Source organism: Phaenicophaeus curvirostris, chromosome 31, assembly GCF_032191515.1.
Source record: "Phaenicophaeus curvirostris isolate KB17595 chromosome 31, BPBGC_Pcur_1.0, whole genome shotgun sequence".
NCBI lineage: Eukaryota > Metazoa > Chordata > Aves > Cuculiformes > Cuculidae > Phaenicophaeus > Phaenicophaeus curvirostris.
The window spans coordinates 2,486,158-2,512,762 of record NC_091422.1 but is presented as its reverse complement, the minus strand read 5'-3'; the positions used below and the strand labels follow the sequence as shown (position 1 = coordinate 2,512,762).

General features: G+C 45.9%; 1 protein-coding gene across 1 annotated transcript in view; it reads right to left on the bottom strand.

Moving 5' to 3' along the window:
- Positions 1-4,977: 4,977 nt before the first annotated feature.
- Positions 4,978-26,605, bottom strand: part of LOC138732424 (AT-rich interactive domain-containing protein 1A-like) — a 43,454-nt gene continuing 21,826 nt past the window's right edge. The window contains exons 16-17 of the mRNA XM_069879036.1: positions 5,147-5,231; positions 4,978-4,994 (exon numbers count right to left, since the gene is read on the bottom strand). Of these exons, the coding sequence (XP_069735137.1) occupies positions 4,978-4,994; positions 5,147-5,231 (102 nt within the window). The remainder of the gene's footprint in view (positions 4,995-5,146; positions 5,232-26,605) is intronic.

The window sequence follows — 26,605 nt, the reverse complement described above, 5'->3', positions numbered from 1 at the left end:
AATGTGGGGAATTAGGGAGAAATTTGGGGAATTAGGGAGAAATTTGGGGAATTTGGGGGGAAGTTTGGGGAAAATTTGGCATATTTTGGGGAAAATTTGGCAAATTTTGGGGAAATTTCACAAATTTTGGGGAAAAATTTGGGGAATTTGGGGGAAATTGTGAAAATTTGGGGGAAATTGCAAAATTTGGGGGGAACCTTGGGGGAAATTTGGGGGGAAATTGCGAAATTGGGGGGAAATTTGGGGAGTTTTGGGGGGGAAATTGAGGAATTTGGGGGAAATTTGGGGAGTTTGGGATGAAAATGGGAAGTTGGGTGGAAAATGGGGAATTTGGGGGGAAAATGGGGATATTTGAGGGGGAAAATTTGGGAATTTGGGATGAAATTGGGGAAAATTTGGGGGGAAATTGGGGAAAATTTGGGGGGAAAATGGGGAAATTTGGGGGGAAAATGGGGAAATTTTGGGGAGAAAATGGGGAAATTTTGGGGAGAAAATGGGGAAATTTTGGGGAGAAAATGGGGAAATTTTGGGGAGAAAATGGGGAAATTTTGGGGAGAAAATGGGGAAATTTGCGAGGAAAATGGGGATTTGGGGGAGAAAATGGGGAGATTTGGGGAGAAAAATGGGAAATTTGGGGGGAAAATGGGGAAATTTGGGGGGAAAATCAGGGAATTGGGGGGAAAATGGGGAATTCGGGGAGAAAACGGTGAATTTTGAAGCAAAATCTGGGAATTCGGGGGGGGAGAAGACACAAAGAAGGTGGAGGTGGTGGAACTGGGATGGTGGCCAGAAGGTCTGGAGATGCCGGGGGGGGGAACTGGGAGCACTGGGAGGGGGACTGGGAGGTAGTTATGGGGCACTGGGGTGGACTGGGGTGAACTGGGAGCAACTGGGAGCTACTGGGAGGGAGATAGGGAGGAGGAACCCGTGGTGGGATGGTCTTCAGAAGCTTGGGAGATGCTGTAGGAGCTACTGGGAGCACTGGGAGGGGGACTGGGGGTGACTGGGAGGTAGTTACGGGGCGCTGGGGTTAACTGGAGTGAACTGGGAGCAACTGGGAGCTACTGGGAGGGGGAGAGGGAGGAGGAACCCGCGGCGGGATGGTCTTCAGAAGCCTGGGAGATGCTGTAGGAGCTACTGGGAGCACTGGGAGGGGGCTGGGGGTGACTGGGAGGTAGTTATGGGGGACTGGGGTGAACTGGTGTTTACTGGGGGGGTCAGGTGGAGGTGCACGAGGCGGACGTGAACGCGGTGGCGCTGGCAGACGCGGGGGGGCAGCTGGTGCTGAGCAGGGGCGACGACGGGCTGGTGCGGCTCTGGGACCGACGGAGCCTTGGCCACCGCGGCCACCGCCCCGTCTGCCGCCTGGCCGGGCACCGTGGGGGGGTCACCTTCATCCACAGCCCGGTGAGGGGGGGCACTGGGAGGGACTGGGAGGGACTGGGAGGGGATTGGGAGGCACTGGGAGGGGATTGGGGGGCACTGGGATGAACTGGGAGGGGGAAAGGGGGGACTGGGATGAACTGGGAAAGGACTGGGAGGGGATTGGGGGGGACTGGGATGAACTGGGAGGGGGAATGGGGGCACTGGGAGGGACTGGGATGGACTGGGAGGGGATTGGGAGGCACTGGGAGGGGATTGGGAAGAACTGGGAGGGACTGGGATGAACTAGGATGGGGAAAGAGGGGACTGGGAGGCACTGGGAGGGGATTGGGAGGCACTGGGAGGGGGAAAGGGTGGACTGGGGGGGAATGAGGGGGACTGGGATGAACTGGGAGGGGGAATGGGGGGGACTGGGAGGCACTGGGAAGGGACTGGGAGGCACTGGGATGGAATGGGAGGGGAAAGGGGGGATTGGGAGGCACTGGGAGGGGGAAAGGAGTCACTGGGGAGGGGAAAGGGGGAACTGGGATGAACTAGGAGGGGGAAAGGGGGGACTGGGATTCACCCCTATTTACCCCGATGACACCTTAATTACCCCCATAACCTCTGAATTCGCCCTTAATCCGCCGTTAATTACCCTTAATGACTCCCCTAATCCCTTAATGAGTCTCCTAACCCCTTAATTACCCCAATAACCTCTCAATTTCCCAGTAATTAGCCCTTCATTAAACCTTCACTACCCCTTTCCCCCCCAATTACCCCCATAACCTCTCAATTCGCCCTTAATCACCCCTAATTACCCCATATCCCGCCTCTATCCCCCTATTTACCCCTTTAATTACCTCAACAACCGCCCCATTCCCCTTTAATTACCTTTAATTACCTTTAATTAACGCCCCCTCTCCTCACGCTCCATTTCCCGCCTCGCCTTTCCCGCCCTTTTTGTTGCCATGGCGGCCGCGCGCGGGGGGGGGGGGGGGGGGCGCGCGCGCGCGCGTGGCCACGCCCCCCTTTTTTTTACGTGATGACGTCACCCCCCAGCGGCGGCGCTGCTTCCGGGGGACCCGTCGCTGCAGACGTTCCGGGGTCACGTGGTGCTGCACACGCTGCTGCGCTGCCGCCTGGCGCCCGCCGGGGGGCGCGCGCTGGGGGCGGGGTGCGCCTCGGGAGGCGTCATCGGTGAGCGACGCGGGGGGTTTGACGTCATCGGGGAGCGACGGGGGCCGGAAGGGGAAAGCGCGGGAAAAGGGGGTGAGGGGGGATCTATGGGGCAGAGGGAGGGGTCTGTGGGGCAGAGGGAGGGGTCTGTGGGGCAGAGAGAGGGATCTATGGGGCAGGGAGGGGTCTATGGGGCAGGGAGGGGTCTACGGGGCAGAGAGAGGGGTCTACGGGGCAGAGAGAGGGATCTACGGGGCAGGGAGGGGTCTATGGGGCAGGGAGGGGTCTACGGGGCAGAGAGAGGGGTCTACGGGGCAGAGAGAGGGGTCTATGGGGCAGAGAGAGGGATCTATGGGGCAGGGAGGGGTCTATGGGGCAGGGAGGGGTCTACGGGGCAGAGAGAGGGGTCTACGGGGCAGAGAGAGGGATCTACGGGGCAGAGAGAGGGATCTACGGGGCAGAGAGAGGGATCTACGGGGCAGAGAGAGGGATCTGTGGGGCAGAGAGAGGGGTCTATGGGTCACAGATTGGATCTATGGGTCAGAGAGGGGTCTGTGGGGCAGAGGGAGGGATCTATGGGGCAGAAGAGGGATCTGTGGGGCAGAGGGAGGGATCTACGGGGCAGAAGAGGGGTCTATGGGTCCGGGTGGGTCTCTATGGGTCCGGGGGGTGGATCTATAGGGCAGAGGGCACCCCCTGACCCCCTCGTTCCCCCCCGTCCCCCCCCCCGCAGTGTACGACGTGCTGACGGGGCGGGTGCTGCGGCGGCTCAGCCGGCACCGCGGCTGCGTGCGCGACGTCTGCTGGGGACCCCAGCCCTGGCGCCTCGCCAGCGCCTCGGTGCGCACCTGGGGGGGCGCCATGGGGCAGCTATGGGGCAGCCAGGGGGCCCCGTCAGCTTCCGGTGCTTTCCGTTGGGTTCTATAGGTCCCCATTGGGTTCTATAGGTCCCCATTGGGTTCTATAGGTCCCCATTGGGTTGTATTGGGTCCCCATTGGGTTCTATGGGTCTTTATTGGGTCCCCATTGGGTTCTATAGGGTTCTATGGGGTCCCCGTTGGGTTCTATGGGGTCCCCATTGGGTTCTCTATGGGGTCCCCATTGGGTTCTATGGGTCCCCATTGGGTTCTATGGGTCCCCATTGAGTCCCCATTGGGTTCTATGGGTTCCCCATTAGGTTCTATTGGTTCTTATTGGGTTCTATGGGTCCCCATTGGCTTCTATGGGTCCCCATTGGTTTCTATGGGGTCCCCATTGGTTTCTATGGGTCCCCATTGGGTTCTATAGGGTCCCCATTGGGCTGTATAGGGTCCCCATTGGTTTCTGTGGGTCCCCATTGGGTTCTATAGTGTTCTATGGGTCCCCGTTGGGTTCTATGGGGTTCCTATTGGGGTCTCTATGGGGTCCCCATTGGGTTCTATGGGTCCCCATTGAGTCCCCATTGGGTTCTATGGGTTCCCCATTAGGTTCTATTGGTTCTTATTGGGTTCTATGGGTCCCCATTGGTTTCTATTGGGTCCCCATTGGTTTCTATTGGGTCCCCATTGGTTTCTATGGGTCCCCATTGGTTTCTATGGGTCCCCATTGGGTTCTATAGGGTCCCCATTGGGCTGTATAGGGTCCCCATTGGTTTCTGTGGGTCCCCATTGGGTTCTATGGGGTCCCCATTGGGTTCTGTGGGTCCCCATTGTGCTCTATAGTGTCCTCATTGGGCTCTATAGGGTCCCCATTGGGGTCTCTATGGGTCCCCATTGGGTTCTATGGGTCCCCATTGGGGTCCCCATTGGGTTCTGTGGGGTCCCCATTGGGTTCTGTGGGTCCCCATTGGGTTCTATGGGGGCCCCATTGGGTTCTATGGGGGCCCCATTGGGTTATATTGGGTCCCTATTGGGTTCTATGGGTCCCTATTGGGGTCCCCATTGGGTTCTATGGGTCCCTATTGAGTTCTATGGGTCCCCATTGGGTTCTATTGGGTTCTATGGGTCCCTATGGGGCAGGGGGAGGATCTATGGGGCAGGGGGAGGATCTATGGGGCAGGGCTGGGATGTGTGGGGCAGGCCCTCTGGCTCTGCCCCACAGTGGGACGGCACCGTGCGCCTCTGGGGCTACCGCAGCCCCCAAGCAGAAGAGGACGAGGAGGAGGAGGAGGAGGAAGGCGTCCCCCAATAAAGGCCTCTGCCCCACAAGTGGCGCCCGGGCTCTTAATTGGGGGGCAGACGGCGGCCTGCGAGCCCCCTGCCCCATAGATCCCCCCTCTCTGCCCCATAGATCCCTCCCTCTGCCCCATAGATCCCTCCCCAGCCCCATAGATCCCCACACAGACCACAACCGCGGAGAAGCTTTGAGATCTTGACGCTCGCCCCACACTTATGGGGCTGGGCGGGGGGGTGGGGGGTGGCTGGTTATGGGGCAGCGCCGTGGGGCAGGGCCGTCACCTCAGGAGGAGTCGGCATCTGGGGGGAGAAAGGGGGTGGTGTGCCCCATAGATCCCTCTCTGTGCCCCATAGATCCCTCCCTCTGCCCCATAGATCCCTCCCTCTGCCCCATAGACCCCTCCCTGCCCCGTAGACCCCTCCCTGCCCCATAGATCCCCCCCCACACCCACCCTGCCCCCCGGCGGGTGCCATCTTGGCTCGGCAGGTGACGAAGGCATCGAAGGCGAAGACGAAGGCGAGAAGGAGGCTGAAGGTCTAAGAAGGGGGGGGGCGGTCACTTAGGGGGCATCCGTGGGGCTGGGGATCTATGGGGCAGGGGGGGTCTGTGGGGCGGGGGGGGGGCCACTCACGAAATCTTGGCAATTTGTGAATTAGCACTAGAAAGGGGTAATTGTTGCCATTTCGGTTGTTAAGTTGTCACTGGAAAACAGGATTAGAGGAGGAAGGATTTCTCTAAGCCTCGGGAGAAAAGCTATTGCCGTGGAATATTGATGCAAGAAGAAATTCTTATATTCTGTGCTCTTCAGTGTACTTAGGAAAATAGTTCACTGCCAGTCATGATTTACTGTTATGATATTTCTCTTCTGTAATTCATAGGAACAATCAGAGAAGGCTGAGTTCTATTGAAGCCAACCTTTTTCTGCTCCACCTCTCTGGTGATTCTCCTACTCTGTTCCCGCTTGGCAGCTGACAGCAGCGAAGCTCTCCTGGCTCCAAGTGCCCACTGTCTGCCCCTGCTCTCCTGAACTCCTGCTATAAAATCTTCCCTGGTGAAAATATCCCAGCAGAGGTGTGCTGCTTTCTGCACTTGGCGTAGGTGCCTGGAGAAAGAGGCTATTCACTTCAGCTAATGCTGGCTGGTGTTTTCTTAATCTGCCTTTTCTTCTTCTACAGACAATTTTCTTAGGTCTGTGTTTGTTAAGAAGAGGTAAGATATCTTCTTTAGGACTAAGTTGTCTTTGAAGTTCCTTTATGAAGTTAGCCTTGTACGTCATAACAGGTACTGGGCTTTATTCAATGGAACTACAAAATGCTTAGACAAGCAAATGATGTAAGGAATAGTGGAACTGTGTGTTGTTTGGAAAGAGCTGTGCAAACTGCTGCCCAATGTAGATTGATGTGCTGAAGATTTATTTCTCAAAATTCAACATTTTTTAGAACACCTCAGTATTATCTTGGATAAATGCAAGATGTTAAATCAAACATGGCTCTTACGAGGGGGAGCAAATGGAACTAAAACAGTGGCAGCGACGAGATGTTCTCACAGTGATTACTTGGGTCCTCGGGGAAAACCATGAAATGGGAAATAAATCACGTTCTGGCCCCCATCAGCGTGCTATGTATTGCTTTTCTTAAGCAGGTCTTGGGGTAAAGAGCATACTAAAGCCTGAAAGGTTCTTGTGTGGGCAGAGGAAGAAAAGCATCACCGTCAGGATGTCAGCAGAGAGGGAGTGAAAGAATGGGAAAGAGAATAATTTGTTTTACCAGCTCCAGGATGGAGGTGTTCTAAAAATGACTAAAAGAACAGGGTAAGATGTATGTAGATAGAATCCATCCCTAGAGACTTCTTATTGTTTCTCTGCTCCAATCTTCATGTTAATACCTTTGGGTGAAAGAACTAATAATTATTTGCGTTGTAGAGGAGTGGTTTTCAAGGCTCGTTTTAATAGGAATTGTCATGGCGTTGTGAAAGAGCAAGAGTTAAAGGTGTTGTGTTAACAGGACTGGGAAGCAGACGAATAGCCCAGAGAGCTCTTTTGAGAGTGGGGGATTTCATCCAGGAGGAGAAGGCGGCTGCATAATCCTTTCCCCGAAGAGGTGAGTGCTAGAGGATGTAGGAGGAGTCTGAAGATGAGCTCATATTGCAACTTCTGACACCTACTGATTGTTTTAATTCAAGTATTCCAGAAAATCTGTTAAAAATTCATGCAGTTCGTTTTACTTTTCTAGTTTGGAATAATTGCAGTAGACTAGTAGGCTCCCATTTGGTTATAAGCTCTCCTAGATTTCCCCAATATAAACTACTTCATATTGTTCCCCTGGGAATTTAATTGCATTAAGAAATGATTGGCCCTGATAGACTTCTATGGTCTGTGATAATTATAATGGAATAAGATATCCATATAAAAGCATAAAATGATGCTGAAGCACATGCATTTTGATCATTAATTAGTGAACTATCAAAGGCATTGCAGATGGAACTGGTTTTTTGCTTTTTAGAACAGAGCCTGACCACTGCAGCCTCAACTGTGTAGTAAGCTTATTTTTAGTTCTTCTTGCTTTAGTGAATACATCTGAATGTGTATTTATGTACATATTCAACTCTGCTGTGAACTTTGTAATGCTTTAAAGCTTCCTGCGGAGAAGTCTGAGAGGTAGGTTTCCTTCTGGAAGAGGCCAGTGAGGCTGCTCCGTTGGTCCAGAAAGCTCTTTCTGTAGCAGTTTATTGTTTTCTTAGGGTGATACCAAATCTCCCCGTACTGGTTAATGGAGCAGCTGGGACCTGCTAACGAGCTGGTTCATATGGAAACAGCTTACTCGTATAAAAGCAGCAAAGCTAAAAGCCGTTTGAAATCTGTGGTTCAGGAGTACTAGGGTTCTTATTCTCCTGTCCCCCAAAATCACTCTGTGTTCTGCCCATCTGGATTACTGTCAGGGGGGTTGGATTAATTAGATGAACAGATGTCAGTGTTTTATCCATTGCCTGGCATCCTGTCCTCTTCAAAAGTATCCACAGCTTCCAGTTGGGACCTCCAGGACGCTGGAAGGATTTCCTCAGAGAAAGGTTAGGAGCTGGCTCCAGTATTTCAAAACCCACGTTACGGCAATCATGACATTTTACTTCTGATTCTGTTGCATTGGGTACAAACTGAGGGAAAAACACGATTGCTTAAAAAGTGTGAGTGGAAAGGGGTGATTTGGATCTAAATATCTCATAGCATGTATTTCTACTTGTGTTTGTGTATTTGACAGCAGGTATGCATACACATGTATTTTTTCCCTTTTCTTAAATAATGTATGCTTTTTTATAATCAGATGTGCCTTAAAATATGACGCAAAAAGGGATGTTTGTCTTGGCTTATCTTTTCTGCCACACAGACATTCCTGAGCTTGAGCATGCTTGAACTATGTTCGAGGTTGTGATCGTTCAAACTAAACATGGATCTATGCTAGCAAAGTCTTCCTCAGGGTGGATGTTCCCAGCTGTTTGGACATGTGCAGAGGGTGGGTTTATGCCTTGTGCTGAAGCTTGCGAAAAGAATGTAAAGGTGCACGTCTCTTAAGATTTCAATGGCATTTAGCTGTCAGAACTATGTAACAAGTGCAAATTAAGAAGAACGTAAGTGCAGCATCTGCCAAAAAGGCAGTAAAGATCTACCTGTGTTGTACGGCTGGCCTGTCGATAACTTTAGGACATGACCGCAGGTTTGAACATTTCAATCTGGAACAGATGTTCTGTTTCCAGGTATTCTTTTTGTGGGCTTTTGTTTGGTTTTTTGTTAGTTTGTTTGTTTGTTTGTGCTTGGGGTTGTTTTTTCTGTTATTTTAGCCGTGTAGATATTGACAAGAAAACAAACTAGCCCTGAACTCTGCCCCTACCCCGACACACGCTTGTTCCCACCCTAGGACCGTGGGTTAGCACTCTGCCTGCTGGGGGACTTGCAGCGCTTGGGCTCCTGTTCGTGTACTGACACAGCTCTATGGCCAGGACTACAGGACTCTCTTCTGATTATCCTTAGAGCGTTACTGGTTTTGCTCCAAGGAATCTAACTTAGCTGGAAAAGGACAAAACTGAATTAAAAAACAAAATGAGTAGAAAATTGCTTTTTGTGTTGTAACGCTTTATTGCCCTGGTTCTAGGCTTTTTGGCTCTGATTTGGGAGGTAGGGTTGTAGAGAAGAAGTTGAATGCCGTGTCCTGCTGTCCAGCAACCACATATGTTTAAGGTGCTAGTTTGAGAAAAACCAAAAGAGTTCAATAGCGTCATGGGATTCTGCCACCTTTCCATCAGATCTCTGTATCTCGGTCTGGCCCGAAGCACAGATCTTAATCTGACAATATTTTATTTTCACTCCCCTGCACGTGCAGTCATTTGGAATGATGCCTGGCAGAATCTGCCTCCAGATGGGATGGAGACGTTTCTTTCTTCCCATACCCACCTAGAGATGCTCTGCTTACTTCTGTTTTGTAATTCTTGTCACAAGGCTCCAAAATTTTTCTAGTCTTAACACCTGCAAGTCTGAATGAGGTAACGTGATAACATTATCCAAGTGCAAACTCCAATTCTGTTCTTCTGGACCTTGCAGTCCAGAATGTGAATTTATGATGTGAGGGGAGATTCTTTCAATGTGGCAATTAATGTCTTTGTCAATCCCTTTCTTTTACAGTAGTACCCTTACTACTCCTCCAAAACATATTTCTGTGAATTGGATTCAGTTATGTAGTTTTATGGGGGTTGGTGGGTTTTTATTGTTTGGGGTTATTTTGTTTGTTTTCATGCAGGGTTTTTTTGTGTTTGGTTTTGGTTTTTTTTTCCTAGTATTAGCTGTGTGCCTATCATTCTTCCCTGAAGTGAAACCCACTTGCATCTCAAAGCCCTTCATCTTGATTTACACTGTGTGGAAACTTAAGCTATTTGGTCTTAGATTGATCCGACACTGCTCACGGCTTTGCCGTTCTTCCTTTCAGCAGCCTGTGCTCACAGTCTCTGTGAGACGAGCAGGTTGATTTACTGCTGGAGAACACTTGGGTTGCAAACTTTGGCATACCTGCTTGTATTGTTTATTCTTGCACGACTATTACGGAGCATTGTGCTTTAACAAAATATGTTTCCTCTAGAATGTGGAGCATTTAGGAGAGTCTAGAGTAATTGGAAACTTAATTGTAAGTAATTGAATGTGGGTAATTAACTATGGACTGTAAAGTGGAAAAAAGAAAGAGGAAATGCCTACTAAAAGCCATTAGTATAGTTCTGCAATAACCTCTGTCCATTTTTTATAGAACCGATTGTGCACGCATTTAGAAATGGTACTTGTCACGTGAATTAATTATGCGATCTGTTGCCAGGGAATTGTTATCATCGGTGTTCTCCATCTCTGCTGAAATACTAATTAGTATCAGTTTGAGCAACATGGGCAACCCACAACTTATTCTGTGAAACACTTATTTTTTTCTGGAAAAAAAAATATAAATATTTAAGATTTAAAAAGAAAATCCCGAACACTGCTTTTATTTCGATGAACAGTAAGTTAAGCTTTATTTAAGAGTAAGAAATTTTGAAACTGCTGTTGTCACAATGCGGAAGACGGAGTGGCAGTATCTTTTGTGTTTGACGGGTAACGAATTAATGCAGAACTAAAAGATCTAATTGTCTTTGTTTGAATTTGCATAAAGAGCAGTCTTTGTTACATTTTCCTGCAGAATGTCTTCCTTGCTGGAGTGTGTCTGGGGTCCGCTCCGCCGGACCCTGACGAGCCACCAGCAAAGAAGGCAAGAACAGATACTGCATATGACACGAGGGTTGAATGTGCCCCATTTTCCTTAGGTTCCTGTACTGCAGGGAACTCTGTCTTTTGTACTTGTCTTTGAGCGTCAAGAGGAAGTTGTGGAAGCAAACAAATGCCCGGAATCAGGCAAAATAGAAGCGCAGCCCAAGGCGCCTCCAGGGTCATCCTGAACAGCGCCAGAATGCGAGGAGGCGCCGGCCGACTGGGGCACCCAGATCCAAGGCTGGAGTGAACCGGCGCCGGCCGAGGACACGCACCCGTCGCCGCTGACCCCAGCACTGGGTGTCTGTGGAAGCAGTGTCCTGGAGAATTACAGACACTGCAATGCCATGACCATCAATCAAGTTGAAATGAAAGCATGAGTGTGTGTTTGTGCCCTTGTGTGGCATCTGCATGTCCCTTGGTTTCCTACACCATGGATGGGTGTCTGTGTCTGTTGGGGGGTTGTGGCCTCTAGGTGGGCATCAGTGTCTGCTGGGGGAGAGCTGTCCCGGGGGTGGGAATCCACACCTGGTGGAGGGGGGTGTGCTTCATGGGTGGGCTGTCCTGCGGGTGGGTGTCCATGTGTTCCTGGGGTGTATTCTATGATTCTAACACTATATCATATGAGACAAGCTGTTGAGGAGTTTTCAGATCAAAATGGGCAGGGATATTTTCATGTGCACAACCCACCTTTTGCACCTGAATAAAGCTAGCCTTGCAAAAGAATTAATCACTGGAAAGGACACATTGTCTTTAAGGTTTCTCTCTGTATCATTAGAAAGTTGCTCTGTCTTGTACTTCTCTCATTTCTCACCGGAAGCTTTCCTCGGTGCTTTTTTTTCAGAGTTTTCCAGAGTGCTCACATAGCCCTTTCTCATGGGCTTTGTCTGACAGTCCCCTTGTAATCACAGGTCATCGGCATGAGAGAGAAGGCCATCAAATGTGGCGGTTAGGAGCGGGTACAATATCTGTGAAACTCTGTTGTAAGTAACCGCTTGGGCGCTGCATTCACCTTGTGAATTATGAGAAGGCTTTTGGACCTTGTCCGAACTTGTCCCTGGGACTCAACTGCAAGTTTCCACGTTTCTTTTAGATAATGAAGCAGGAATCTTTGCCTTGGTGTGAGTCGTGTGACATTGGCTACTTAATCGTTTCACACAGGCCCCTCCAGTCAGGGCCTTGGGTACCTGGGCTCCGCCACCTTCCCCCCACACACACACAGCCTCGCTGCCAAATACACGGCAGCCTGGTGCCACCTGTACTGCCCCTGCTAGGGGTGAAACACCCGGGCTTTAAGGAGTGAGCTTACGCTTTTGTGGAAGCCTCTGCTGGAATCGCTGGTCTCATTCCTGACCTGTAAACGTTACCTCGCAGCCTCTCATTATGTCTGTAAATTTAAGACTTGGATTTTTCCTCTGAAAGCCTTAAATCAGCCGCTGTAAGGATGCCAGTGGCTGCAGCATGTTGCTAGTTACTTGTATGCTTGTCTGATGTGTTCCCCAGCTCCTGGGCAGCCCAGGGCAATCCTTAACCAATTGTTACAGGTCTTTCGCTGGCAATTTTCTGCTCCAGAGCCCACCTCAGTCATCGACACGGTTGGACACCCAGCAGTCATGTGAGAAAAGCAGATTTAAACAGATATCTGAGAAACCAGTGATCGGGATAAAGCACATCCACTCCGCTCTGCCCAGGGCGATTCCCCCATAGAGCTGGCAGCATCCCGCAGGCTGCAACCAGAACACCCTTCTAAGGCTCCCACACCTTGTTCCAACCCAAAACACTCATGCAATTCGTTTTGTTAAATCTTAAACAATTATCACAGGGCCTACAGCCTTCAGAGGCTGTGAAGGTTTTTGCAGGCTGAAGGACACAGGCAAATGGAGGCTGTCCTTGAAAAGACTTTGGCTGGGAGAAGGACAAGCAAAGTAACAAGAAGAAACACCACGGCGCAGCAACAGTTCATCTCAGCCAATAATATTCCTGACCTAGGGGGGGAACAAGTAGCAAAACCCACTCACTGTAAAGAATACATCGCCTGTTCTCACCAGTTAACATATGTAAAGGAGCCATTAAGCCTAAATAAAGGTCTTTGCTCCTCAGGCAGTTGTCCCTGCAGCAATCCCCTCCAGAGGCCAGGGCTACTCCCCCTGAGGGAGTCCTGACTCCAGACATTTCACACGTTCAGCAAGAGGATGGAAACTGGCAGGGTCCTCATGCCCTTGTGCTCTGCCCTGGTCTTCCCCCAGCACTGCGCTTTACCCACGGTAACTGGGATGGGAGCTGACTCCAGCAAGATCCACCGCCTTCAGCGAAGGTTATTTCTATCAGCCCAGTGCACATCAGGACCGCAATGTCCCACTGGCAAAATAGGCTTTCTTCGTCCCCTAGCAGAAGGAAACCACTGCCCCCCGCAGCCTGAAAGGACCACAGAGCCCAGTCACCAAGGGGTCTGCAGGAGCTGGAGCCAAGCCTGTCACAAGCAGGCACCTTCTGCAAACGTCACATCAAAAAGCAAAGAGAAGGGCAGGAAAAGGCCACCTTGTGATAAGAGGCTTCACTCACGTCTCGAAGCTGGGGAATCCGGCCATGACTCAGTCACCTGGAAAAAGCAACAACGAGACTGTGACAATCTAGAATCCCATTTGTGGCAGACAGGACACCCGTGTCTCCAGGCTTTATCTCCTTCCTCAGGCTGCTCTGCCACCAGCCTCTCACCCTGTTGCCATCTCTCTCCCAGCCGCTCTGCCTGCTGCTGCCACTTCTCAGGGACAGGCTCTGGCATTCCCTGCAGCCCGGGAGAAATAATTGTGAGGGTCCTTAAGCAAAGAAAAGGCAGGAATGTGAAAGCCATTCTGGCAGGGGGCGGCCGGGCTGGCAGCTGCTGGCACATCTCCGCCCCGAGATGATGCTTGGATGGGAGGGTGCTGCACACACCCCCTGGGGCAAGAATACACAGACAATAAGAGATTGCTGGAGTCCATCAGAATGTAACACGACTACACCGAATGTACCCCTAGACCAGCCAAGAAGATTGCAACTAACTATTTTGTATGTGCCTACTTTTACTATAAATGTAACTCCACAGGCACAGCCGGGGTCGCTCCCCTTGAAGAGCGTCCCTGGCGGCCAGTCTGGTTTTTTAACCTCTTGCGCAAGAGAATAAATACTGTACTTTATTTTTGTACCAGCTTGCCGTGCCGTCTCGTTCTTAAGAGTCTGGACCCTAACAATAATAAGCACCAGTAACAACCAGTGTATTCCCCAGCGGCCGGTTTGTCTTTTTCCTGGGCAAGGGGTCCAGGTCGCAGGACTCGGCACCTTCGTTCTGCTCCAGGAGCAATTCTACATAAAAGAAAAGGGGCACGTGCTTTGACGACCAGCTGGACATGGGTAACTTCTGCCTGTGGGAGATGGCGTGCCCCACAGAGCTCATCCCTTGGGAGAAGGCAGCGGCCACCCTCCGCTTTCCCCCTCCACCTCTTGGGGGATGTCTGCTCTCTGCTCCTTGGAAAATGCTGGACTCAAAAATTGCCTTCAAAGGTCGTGGCAGGGCTTGAGCTTCCCTTGTGGGAAGGGATAAAAGGGATCCTGGCACCCATGTAGGAGAGACATCCCCCTTGGCCACTCTGGCATTGTCCCTGGGATGGTGCTTCCTGCAGCTGCAGGGCCCAACCCTCCCCTGAGGGAGCCCTGGCAGAAAGAGGACACTTCCCTGCTGGCTCTTGTGAGACAGAAGCAGGTTCTGGAGGCTGGCTTTGGGCTGGACCTCCCTGACACCTCTGTTTTTCGGCCAGTCTTCTCACTAGGAAAGTGAACATCTTGTGCCAGCTACAGTATGTGCTGAGCAGACGGGTCTCCTGTTATCCCTTCCTCTTTGTTTATAGTTTTTCCTTCTCTGAGGAATGTATAGTTGGGCAGACAAGGAAACTGGTACAATTCAGTGGAGATATGGCTGTTGGGAAGCTTATAATAGCATTAAAAATCATTCTTAGATAGAATAACCAGGTTGGAAGAGACCCACCGGATCATCCAGTCCAACCATTCCCATCAATCACTAACCCATGTCCCTTCAGCTCCACCCGTCCCTTAAACACCTCCAGGGAAGGTGACTCAACTCCCTCCATGGGCAGCCTCTGCCAGTGCCCAGTGACCCTTTCTGTGAAAAATTTTTTCCTAATGTCCAGCCAGACCCTCCCCTGGTGGAGCTTGAGGCCATTCCCACTTGTCCTGTCCCCCGTCACTTGGGAGAAGAGGCCAGCACCCTCCTCTCCGCAAGCTCCTTTCAGGTAGTTGTAGAGAGCAATGAGGTCTCCCCTCAGCCTCCTCTTCTCCAGGCTAAACACCCCCAGCTCTCTCAGCCGTTCCTCATCAGGCCTGTTCTCCAGCCACCTCACCAGCTTTGTTGCTTTTCTCTGGACTCTCTCCAGAGCCTCAACATCCTTCTTGGGGGGAGGGGCCCAGAACTGAACACACGATTCGAGGAGCGGTCTCCCCAGTGCCGAGTCCAGAGGGAGAAGAACCTCCCTGGACCTGCTGGCCACGCCGCTTCTGATACAGGCCAAGATGCCACTGGCCTTCTGGGCCACCTGGGCACACTGCTTATTATTTCTGCTTATTCCACATTATTAAAATATTTCCGCTTATTCCACAGCTGGCTCCAATCCAAAGGGAAATCAGCAGAGATATTAGAAACAGCCATGATTCCATTTCTATGTCACATTATGATGTGCTGCTCTACTCCGAAGGATTTAGTAGAGGTTCACGGAAACTGATATAAAAGACGACAAATTGAAGGCAAAGGGAACTTGAAGATTCCTTGAAAGGTGGACAAAATTTCATTCTGTGTGTTGGAAACAAACTAGCTCTCCCCATAGTTTTCCTTTCCAAAAGACTCATTGTTTTGCCAGCTTAAGTACTTCAATTAATTACATCCAAGCTGTAGGACAAGTGCACCCCTTGTCAAAACTTTTTTACTCAGCTCTCCTTCCAGCAAACTTCACCTTGATCCTGACAAGCAGACATACAGAGAGTTCACTCAGGCACACTGCATTCTTTTTATTCTCATTTGTTCTTTTGTATTTTTTAATTTGTCGGCAGGAATTAAACGTTAAATATAATACCTGGCTCTGCAACTGCTACAGTACAACACTAATATATTCAACCCACAGATGTCACAATGCACTCTTATTCAAACCCCACTGCTAAATCCTCAAAATAACAATGCTTTCTATATTTGAAAGCTTACAATTTTTCTTTTAGTAATGCTCTCTAATTACTGAAACTTATCCACACGTGTAGACAAGTAAAATTCAGACTCTGAACTTCAGTACGTTCTAGGATATTATCTTTACCATTCCATGAGAAATCACTGCAGCTGGAAATACACGTTTCCCCACTTAACAGTCGATCAGAACATTTTTGTGAGCTACTTACTTGTGTGAGCGAGCTGAGATCCTTGGGCAGTATCAGATCTGTTGGTATTCTACTCTATCCACAAACAGTTAGAGGTGCTATTCAGCATAACTCCCATCAAGTCATTTTTGGTGAAGGCTCCCAGAGAGTGCGCAGAACTGTCTTTTCCATCATACACCTTGTGGAAAACAAATAATAGCATTGAACTGGACATCTTATCTAAATATCTGAAAAATATGAGTTTATCCTTATACAACACTTCCAAAGTCGGCTCTGTACGGCCAATAGTTTCTCCAAAAGCATCACGGTTTCCGTTGTGTCAGGTACATACGGCTTGGTTACGCAGTTCAGTGAAATATAAAATATTCTGTCACTGTTAAGATGTTTTCCAGGCTTTTTTCCTTTTCAGTTTTGTGAGGCCATTTTGAATGGAATTAGTATTTATAAGCAAGCCCACCTTCTGAGGTTTCATAAAATCAAATTATTTATCAAGATTATTCACAAAGGCTGACAGAAGCATGACCTCTGAAATCACCACTGAAGTAAGTAACTGCTCTGTTTTCTAGTGTCCGGAGATATTAACACCAGAGCTGAGGGAGACGTATTAAAGTCAATCTGTCACTGCTTATTTCAGACTCTAAACCTACAGCAACTTTTTATCTTACTAAAGGTTTTAATAAAGAAAGAAAGGTCTTAATAAAGGTTTGAGTCTATTTCCAGCCTAAGTGTGGAGATGATCTCCTTTACTTATGTTATTTTATTAAAAACTTTCAATGAGAGACAAAATCAACACTATTAACCTCCAGTCACAGAATGAATAAGAGTTTCTTTAGATTGTTCACCAGCACACGACAAGCACAAAGAATTGGCTAGGGCTTGACAATTCAGTTTTGCTTATTGCAAAACCTTGAAAGCCATAAAGTACCGAAACAGTCCTCTAAGGGTTTTTCTGTTTGTTTGGGTTTGGGTTTTTGTTTTGTAATCAAAATGAATTAAAAAAAAAAAGATAACTTCTTCTTTAAATTAAATAAATCACCTGTACTTTATCATGGAAAAATAAACAAATATGAAGTGTGTTTCATAATTCCAAGCATATACCATGCATCATGGGAATGCTTATGGAAAAGCAAAGAATCAGTCTGAACAGCTTTCTTCTAATATGAAATAAAAGATAATTTACCCTGATGTCATACAGGTGAGAGTGACCGCAGATAACTAGTATAAAAGACACAACTGCAGTATCTTAAGCTCTTAATTCATTTCCAGTGCTGACACTAGCAAAATAAACTAATAAAGCCAGCATGCACAGAGATTTTTTTTAAGCTAAAAGCCTAAATTTAGTTTAATTAACATAAACAAATATAAATAACTACCTTCCATAAAAGAATCTTTTGAAAAATAATACATGATGCTAGCCATTAATTGAACAATGCTTTCTGTCTTTATTACTAAGGAAAGATTGTCTTATATCAGGCCACGTGGATGAGCTCTCAGAAGAGACAATCAATTGTATTTAAGATTTGTGCCAGCACTAACACGTATTTAATGTCTACCTGTAGGCAGAAATATGACTTTAAGCTGTGCTAAGAGCATCTGAAAAAATGCTTCCTGGCTTCTACCATTGTCCTAGGCCAGAACTACAGATCTTTCATGGATTGATTACACTTTATTTATCAGAACTGTAAAACCACTGTACAAAATAAGTAAGCATTTGTTCATCGTAAGATTTATTGTTTAATAACATCCTGGTCACACATATTATGCAAAAACACAGAGAAAATTTACTTGGATTGAGGAATGGAATAATCTATTTTTAGTAGTCATTAATAAAGTATCACAACTATGTTAAAAATGTGATTTTTCTTCACCTTAAAATAGAAAAGACAAAACCCCAAATCAGCCGACGACTAACACTGTTCCTTAGACATCCTCTTCCAACAGTTTTCTAATACTGCATCTCTCAAGATGAATCCAGACACAAATGAAAACATTGTTTGATGAAGTAAAAATGAGATAAGACGTATCATATGACAGTAGATGCAAAAAACCCTAACAATTTTTAACTGGGGACACTTATCCAGTTGTTGTTAACATTACAGATATAAGTAGGCACATGTCTAGTCTAGTAATTGAAATAATATTGCATTGAATCTCCGTGGACTAAACTGATAACTAGCTTGAATCACCCCTGGGAAAGTAAATTAGACAATTGGAGAACACATTTAACACATGAATCTAGACATTATCACTATTAGATCCCACATTTTTAACTCATTTAGGATCCATTTGACATTCACATGTTACGATTACTATTTTCTCTGTCATGACCACAAAGAGAAGGTCTATATGGCCAAATAGATGAAAGACGTGGAATAACATCCTGGTTTTCCTCTTACCTGTGACAAATTCACAGCGATTGCATTATAAAGATTTCACTGTAAGTGGCCACTTTAAAGAATTATGAAATTTCGAGTGGGAATTACAGCAGGGAGATCGGGAAACTGAAGTGTTAGTGATGAGAAAGGATAAGGTTTAAAATAAACAGATAATCCAGGTACTCAGTTTTGCCATATGCCTCAAAATGGTGATTCTGTTTCTATTTCTTTACTTGAGTTCAGATTTCTTCCCTGCTAATTCAAGTACAGACTTTGCCACAGCTGCAGAAAACTTTGCCTGCTACTCAGTCATTAACCTGCCTGAATTCTCCTTGAAAACATGAGTTTTGACTCCCCCTCACATTCCTACTGAGGTCAGAAACACCCTTGCAAGTGTTATTTTTGATGAACTGAAAGGGAAGTGCTTGCTCTACTGCTGGGATCAAAATATGTAGGCACGAGGACAGTGCTACAATTATTCCTGAGGTAGTAACGGTGCTAATTTCTCTGCATCTGCTGTGAGAATATAAAATCAGACCCTCCCCTGAAGGAGAGGGAAAGGCTGGCTGGATTTTCTTCAATTCCCGTTTCTCATTCTGACAGTAAAGAGAAATTACTTACAAATAAACTTTTCAATTTTCTTTGATTGCAGAGATTTTAATGGCATAAAATCATCCCAAAGGGGAATGTATTTTAAAAGCTTTTATGGTTTGAGGGATAATTCCTGTATAGCCTCCTGACATTTTTATGCACCTTCCTATATATATTCCAAAATCTCTTAATTACGTCCTCACGGAATTCTTAGTGCTCCTGTCTCAAACTAATAGCGATGCTATATACACCGTAAGACACTCATGTTGAGTTGACCTTGGCGTTATCAAGATTCTTTCCTCACGCTTCTTTCCTTCAGAGGTTTTATAAATATTCTGCATCCTTAGTGCATCCCTTGCAAGTTGCCTGCAAGGTCATCTTGGGACTTTCCCCTGTGCAGACACAAGACAGAAAACTCAGGCTTATAACATATTGTGCCCATATTTAGGATACAAAAAGGTAAGGAAGAAAACTTCAGAAGCCCACAGCTCTCCCAAAAGGGAGGGGAGGATTATGTTATGTCAGTTGAGAGTGAACTCGTTTTTGCTGAAAAACTAGGTGCTGTAGACCATAAGACATTTTCCTTTTGCCTAACTGATATTTAAAAGGCTACTTTCTTTGCAAAAAAAAAATTAAAAAACAAAATGGAGAAGGAACGCAATAGTGACTTCTGATAAATTTCTGAAGAAGAAAAATACATGACCTTGTATGAAGGAGAAAACATCAATTCACACGTGTACAAACAAAATTGACAATTAGTCCTAAAGATGATTTAGCCCTGAAATATGAGAGTTTGTAGAGGAATGAGGTTTAAAAACAAAACGGTGGGCATTTCTTTGCCTCTGCTTATTGACTTTTAGTGCCCATTTCTTGAGCTGTCTGTGCAAGTGTGGAAGAACAGAGCAGAGCTGCAGAAATCACAGACACGGGCAATTGTTGAGGGGTTTATGTTTTAGAAGCAGAGACTCAGTTTGGACAAGAGAAGGCTGAGAAGGGATATGATCGAAGTTTACAAAATCATGAAGGTATTGGACAGCAAGCTTGCAAAACTGTTCATCAAACCAGCACTGTTAGAGCAAAGGGCACTTAATGAAACCAGATGTTTCATTAATCAATTAAGAATGTGGATTTCAAAGAAATAAAAACAATGACTTCTTCATGCAGTACACAGTGAACTTCCACGATTTGATGGCAGCGAGTAAGTTTCTAGCAGCATTAATTAATTTAAAGGACTAGCAGATTTCAAAGACAACACGGTAGCAGCAGGTGGAAGAGACGGCAAAGTGCTGCTTAACTTAACCCCCCAGGAGCCTGAGGGACCGTAGGGGCGATGGAGCACAGACAGTGGCCAAGCTTGCGTGACCTCAATAAATTACCGATTGCTATAATCAGGGCAAGTGCACTGAGCTACATACGTGCAAAGCTACTGGGAGCCGGAGGGACCACAGCCGAGAAGCTCAGTGGGGAGTTGAAGTCTTTGCCTGCACTGTCAGACCACGGGAGGGGACAATATCGACCAAGGGACAATACACACCTCGTATTTTGCCCACTTACTCAATTCATTTTGATCTAAAAGAAAAACCACAGGCCGCGGTCTGGCAGTGTTTAATTCACTGTGTCCACACAAGCATGGAGGTGTTTAGTATCAACAATTTTGTGGGTAAAGATGGAGAAAATGCTGTTCTTTTGACTGTAACTTTCTAATCCCGTAGGGGATTCTTAAAGGTTTGCTTCTTTCTTTCATGGTGTAATTCAGTCTTGTTAAAAAGAACACGTGTAACAACAAAGTTCGGAATGTCTAGACTAATAAAGTCAATACTTATTGATTTATATTTATAGAGAGGGGTCTCTCATTTTTATTTCCTTCCCACCTTCACTATAAGGAAACTTACAACTTCAAATCGAATTTTCACACTAATCTACATAAAGTGTCTCTTAAGATAACAAAAAGGATAAAAAAAGGCTACCAAAGGCTACCAAAACTGGATTCATAAAACTTGGTGTTTTTTCCAGCCCCAGGGTTTTTCCCAGAAAAGAACTATTCGCTGACCTGGAGCTGACTTTGAACAACAAGACATTATGTTTAAATATTGTAGTTCACGACGCTGTATTACAGGTTTTAAAATGTAAACAAAACAAGCCAAACCAAAACAAGCCGGGTAAGAGTTAAAAGAATGAACACACAATATGAAAAAGGACCCTTAAAACCAGCCCAGTTGCATTGTGTCAGTACGGAACACTTGGAAAATGTGCATTTCAGAGTTGTCTCCTCTACTGATACTCAGTCCTGTTTCTGTGTGTCTTTATGGCTACATCTACGGTAATTAGCTGTCTATTGTGTCCCACCAACATTGCATTTATTTTCTTATTTTCTAGGACTGCAATCAGCTTGTACTTTAAAAGTTTTAATAGTTTATCATTTTCTTTAATTATTTATAAGCCTTGTACACATAACTCGTGATTCATTTCAACCCCCAAACAGATTTAGAAGTGAGAGAGTTAAAAAAACTAAATTATATATGAAGAAAGTGACGGGGCACAGGACAAGAGGGAACGGCCTCAAGCTCCCCCAGGGGAGGTTTAGGCTGGACAGTAGGAAAAAATTCTTCACAGAAAGGGTCATTGGGCACTGGCAGAGGCTGCCCAGGGAGGGGGCTGAGTCACCTTCCCTGGAGGGGTTTAAGGCACGGGTGGACGAGGTGCTGAGGGACATGGGTTAGTGTTTGATAGGAACGGTTGGACTCGATGATCCGGTGGGTCTCCTCCAACCTGGTTATTCTAGGATTCTATTAAAGATGTAACAAAAAGTCTAATGAGTTAAAAAAAACAAATTATATATGAAGAAAAATGTAACAAGAAGTCAAATAAAGGGTGAACGAAAAGATATATGACCACATTTTCAAAAAATGTGCTTGAGTTTCCTTAAAAGAGTCATAACAAACATTCTTGTCTATCTGTTCGCCACCCTATAAACCTTGGCCCATTTTCTACAGTAAGGACTATATAATTTATATTGCTCTTTTCTTCCCTGATTCTTCATAAAGTTTTTGCCATCTACAACTAAAAATATCTGAAAACAGTTTCCAGACACGTAGCAGAATTGAATTTCTTACCTGAAAATGTGATGCTGAAGCCTTCATGAGAAATCGAAAAATCAGATATAAATCAAAGCGCAGTAAAATTTGCATTTTCATTAATGAGCAAATAATCATGAGAGCTCTCCAGGTCAAAGGTGTGAAAAAACAGCTGGACACCTTTAAAAATATTAAAAAGGGGAAAAGACAAGCATTAAAAGGGAAGTTTTTTTCTCTTCCTTTATAAAGAGGTGACACAGAAAGCAAAACTTACAGTATATAGAAAGAGTTTTAGAAAAAGTCACACACGGAATCCAAACATGACACACAGAAAAGAAAACATGCAGAAAATAAAACTTGCAGAAAGAACTCGGGCTTAACCAATCCAAATGTGCAGTGTGGACGTTTGTTTAGCTCGCTGTAAATCAATCCCTCCCCTCAGAGGACTGATGGAATTCAGAGCTATTTGTATACAGCACTCTGAAAATCCAAATTTGTATGGTACAGATTTTATTCAAGTTCCTCTATGTCTCCTTCATTTATAACCTCTGTCATAGTCTTACTATTAAACCAGGAGATGTACATTAATAATTGGCTAAGACTTTGTATTCAGGTTTTATATTTTGCATTTTTGTCCAACAGAATTCTATCTTTTATTCTAACCTTCCAGGAAGTGCCCACAGATACAAGATTTGTGAACAGTCTTCCATATATACAGATTCATATTTTCTGGGACCAATCTTTTACTCAAGTCATGCCTGTTTTTTCAATTTTGAATTTCCATTAGGTTTTCAAATACAATTATTTACTGTAGGGAATAACGTTCTTCATGGAAAGGCTTCTCGTACGATTTACATTTAAAATGCCATATACATTTTAAACAAAAACCCAGCCTGTAAGAAGATTTTAAACAGCAGAAACTTCCAATATAGTTATATATATCATATATAGTTATATATATATATTGATAGGAATGGTTGGACTCGATGACCCGGTGGGTCTCTTCCAACCTGGTTATTCCATGATTCTATGATTCTATTATATATAGTTATATATATAATCACACATAATAGCATCCAAATGCCACTTTACTATATGTATTGCCTAAATATATATAATTTAAATTCAGATTTAAATCTGAAATCTAAGGTTCCTAATCAACAGATCAAATCTGCTTCTTCACGCTTAATAATCATGCAGAAGAGCAACCAACAGGATACCCACAGCTTTCACCAAACCTTTTGTGCTATTTAATAAGTAACTATTATTTTAATGTATTTTACCTCTTCTACTTTTCCTAAAAGAGACTAAAAGACATTTGTTCCGCTAATAATTTAAAGAATGTTTCTTTTGCGGAATAAACACAACATTTTAACACCGCATTCAAAGATATTTATTTTGCAAAATCATTCTTCCTCAGAAGACTGGCAGAAAGCACTAATTTAATACATAAAAGGGATTTTATTGCGTTTCTGTGTTTCAATTTTTTAAACACAGACATTATGTAGGCAGATGCAACTCCCATTAGATTCTTACCCTTGCCAGGTGACACTTCAGTTGTCCAAGTGCAGTTTAAAGAGTTTGGATAAAAATCAGGAAAAACTGGAGAGAGAACAAGCAAGAGGAAAAAAGTGAGGGAGAAAACCACACAAGTCATACAGAAGTCCTGTTTATTATTGAAAACATGTAAAAAGAAATCAGTTAGCTTTTTAAACTATCCTTAAAATTAAAAACAGGCTCAATTATTAGAGTAAGATGTTAATTCATCCAAAGCCATGACAAGCACCTTTGACAACGATCCATTTCTTCTTCCATTAGTCCTTGAAAAAGAGTTTATTTTTCATCTACAGCCTCTCCTGTTAGTTAATAGGATACAAAAATAGGTAAAACTTTGTTCCAGAGCTCTGCAACCATTAATTGCTATTGTAGCATTACTTAAGAAGCAAGATTATTATTTTGTGTGAACTAAATTAAAACAAAGTATCTTGCATCTAATTGCAAGGGAACAGATTGATCGGAGCGAGCCCAGAGGAGCCACAAAGATGATCCAAGGGCTGGAGCAATTTCTGTACTAGGACAGAGATAGAGTTGGCACTGCTCAGCCTGGAAAAGGCTGCAGGGAGACCTCAGAGCAGCTTCCAGTACTGAAAGGGGCTCCAGGAGAGCTGGGGAGGGGCTCTTGATCAGGGAGGGCAGGGATAGGACAAGGGGGAGAGGGTTTGGGCTGAAAGAGGGGAGATTGAGATGAGATCCTAGGGAGAAATATGTTGTGCTGTGAGGGTGGGGAGGCCCTGGCCCAGGTTGCCCAGAGCAGTGGTGGCTGCCCCAGCCCTGGAGATGTTCAAGGCCAGGCTGGATGGGGCTTGGAGCCCCTGATCCAGTGGGAGGTGTCCCTGCCCAGGGCAGGGGTGGAACTGGATGGGCTTTGAGGTCCTTTCTAACCCAAACCATTCCACAATCCTGTGATTCTCCAGCCTTGGTGTTGAGGTTCTGTTAAAAAGAAACCAAAACAACAAAAACCAAAAAACACACTACAAGATTTTCACATTATCACATCAACCAGAGCTCGCAGAGTACAGACTGAAGTGATGAGAGAAGTTGTGCTTAAATCAACATTGTTGCAGAATGGCACATGCCCACAGACTTCCTATCTCCTAACTTGGTTTCAATATTTTTAAAGCTAAGGAAGCCCAGCACCATTCCTGCCTCTTCAGAAATTCATGTTGCCAGGCAAAGAACTCCAGAACTTCCAGCTGACCCTTCAGAAAAAGACCATGACTTCTAGGAACCTGAAGTTTAGGGAACACAGTCAAATGATGGTTCTGGGAACCAAGAGCTTCCTAGGAGAGGACTAGCAGGATAAAAGAAGGACATTGCTTGAACAAAAATTACCTTTGCCTTTCAAAAAAAGCTTTTCCTTCTTCTTTAACCGAACCTGGTGCGGCTCAGCCAGCCGGCTCCTACAACTATCTGAGGATAAAGCTCCAGGCTCGATGAAACACCCATGGAAATGAGCAGATTTGGACAGGAAGAACCTGGACTTTAGCTCTTTGCTGAAACCCCCTCTCCTCTCAAGTCAGAGTCCACACCAAGCTTCTAAGAAAACGCAAAGGAGATGAAATGGTCCATTTTATAGAGCTCAGAGGGAACCACCTCCCTTCCGAGACTTTTCCACCCTGCACAGCACACATCTCTGCCTCAGCTTCATCTCCTGCTACAAATCCTCTCCTACCTGAGCCTACGCAGCACAAACCAAAAGCCTCCATCACCAAAACAAGCCAAAGGGAGAAAACAAAGCCAGACCACACGCTATCAGCCTCCAAAGCTGCTGGAAAGCACAGGACCTTGAAGGTTCTCCGTGCAAGGAGCCGACCTACAACATCACAGCACCAAGACCTGCCGGCACCGAAGTCACCTCCCTGTCCTGCTCATAAAAAAACCCTTACAAACATCTTACCAAGATTTAATGTACATTTATTCTTAACACGTGGAACATATAGTTTAAAGATTTCATACTGAATAACTGATATTCATTAAGCCAAAAAAGGAAAAAAGGGAGGAATTTACATCAAGTTTTTAGCTACATTGTCTGAAATACAAATATGCAGAATTCATCACTGAAAAATCTCAATTGCGTTTCTTCATCAGGAACTTCAACTGAACCTACAACTTTTTCACACCTCGATTAGAAAGAAAACAAAAAACAGGAAAAAAATACACTATAAGTTGATTGGCTGCTGAGACAGCAATGACTTTATCCACAGAGACCGGTACGGCATCCTCCAGGGAGGGATGTCTGGCAAGAGATTAAACAATTGTGTCTCGCTTTTGCAGGTCATCAACTCGGTAACTCGTCATACTATAAAGGGGGAGGAGAGGGGGACAAAACTGCAGGGGATCTCAGGGTATGTGCAATGTACAACGTCATATATATATACACACGTGGCAGCGCTCGGGCTGCAGCTAAAGGTTAAAACCAGTTCTAAGAGGTGATCTCAGGGTAATTCACACAACCCTGAAAGGAACCAGAAAGATTCTTCCCTCCTCCTCCTTTTAAGTGCAAATGGAGAAAACAGTCAGTTGCTGAGATAGAATTAAAACCCGAGCTCTCTCTTGCATCCAAGGGTCGACCAAGCTGCTACACAGTCTCCTTGGAAGCTCCACGGTCATGACTGGCTTCAGATGGAGCTCTAGGGCTTCAAAGATGCCGAGCGCCAGAGTAACTCGAACTCTTGGCTTGGAGCCCTGTGGCTCTGGTTGCAGAGCCAAACTGCAGAGCAGTTGGAATTATTCTTAGCACAGCTCAGCAAGTGCCCTCTCCATGCTCTCCTAAACCAGAGGACTCAAAATTATCAGAAAAACATTTACAGGTCTTGGCACGGATACAGAGAGCAAGTCACACGCAAGGATTCTTGAAAGAGATTTATGTTCATTCGAACTCTGTCCTGAAACAAACCTGCTGGTTTGGGGAACAAGGAGTAGGAGGCAGCAGGGCAGTCAGGAGAGGAGGCAGGTCTGGAGCCTCTGTCTGCAGGTTCAGCAAGGCAAAGACAACAAAAAGCTCCGCATTGTGGTGCAGAATGACCCACAGCTCCCCCAAATGATCAAGAACTGACTCCAACCTCATCCCACCACTTGGGCCCCAAGCGTTATGGAGTTTGGGATGTTCCAGGGGGGAAGGGAAGCCC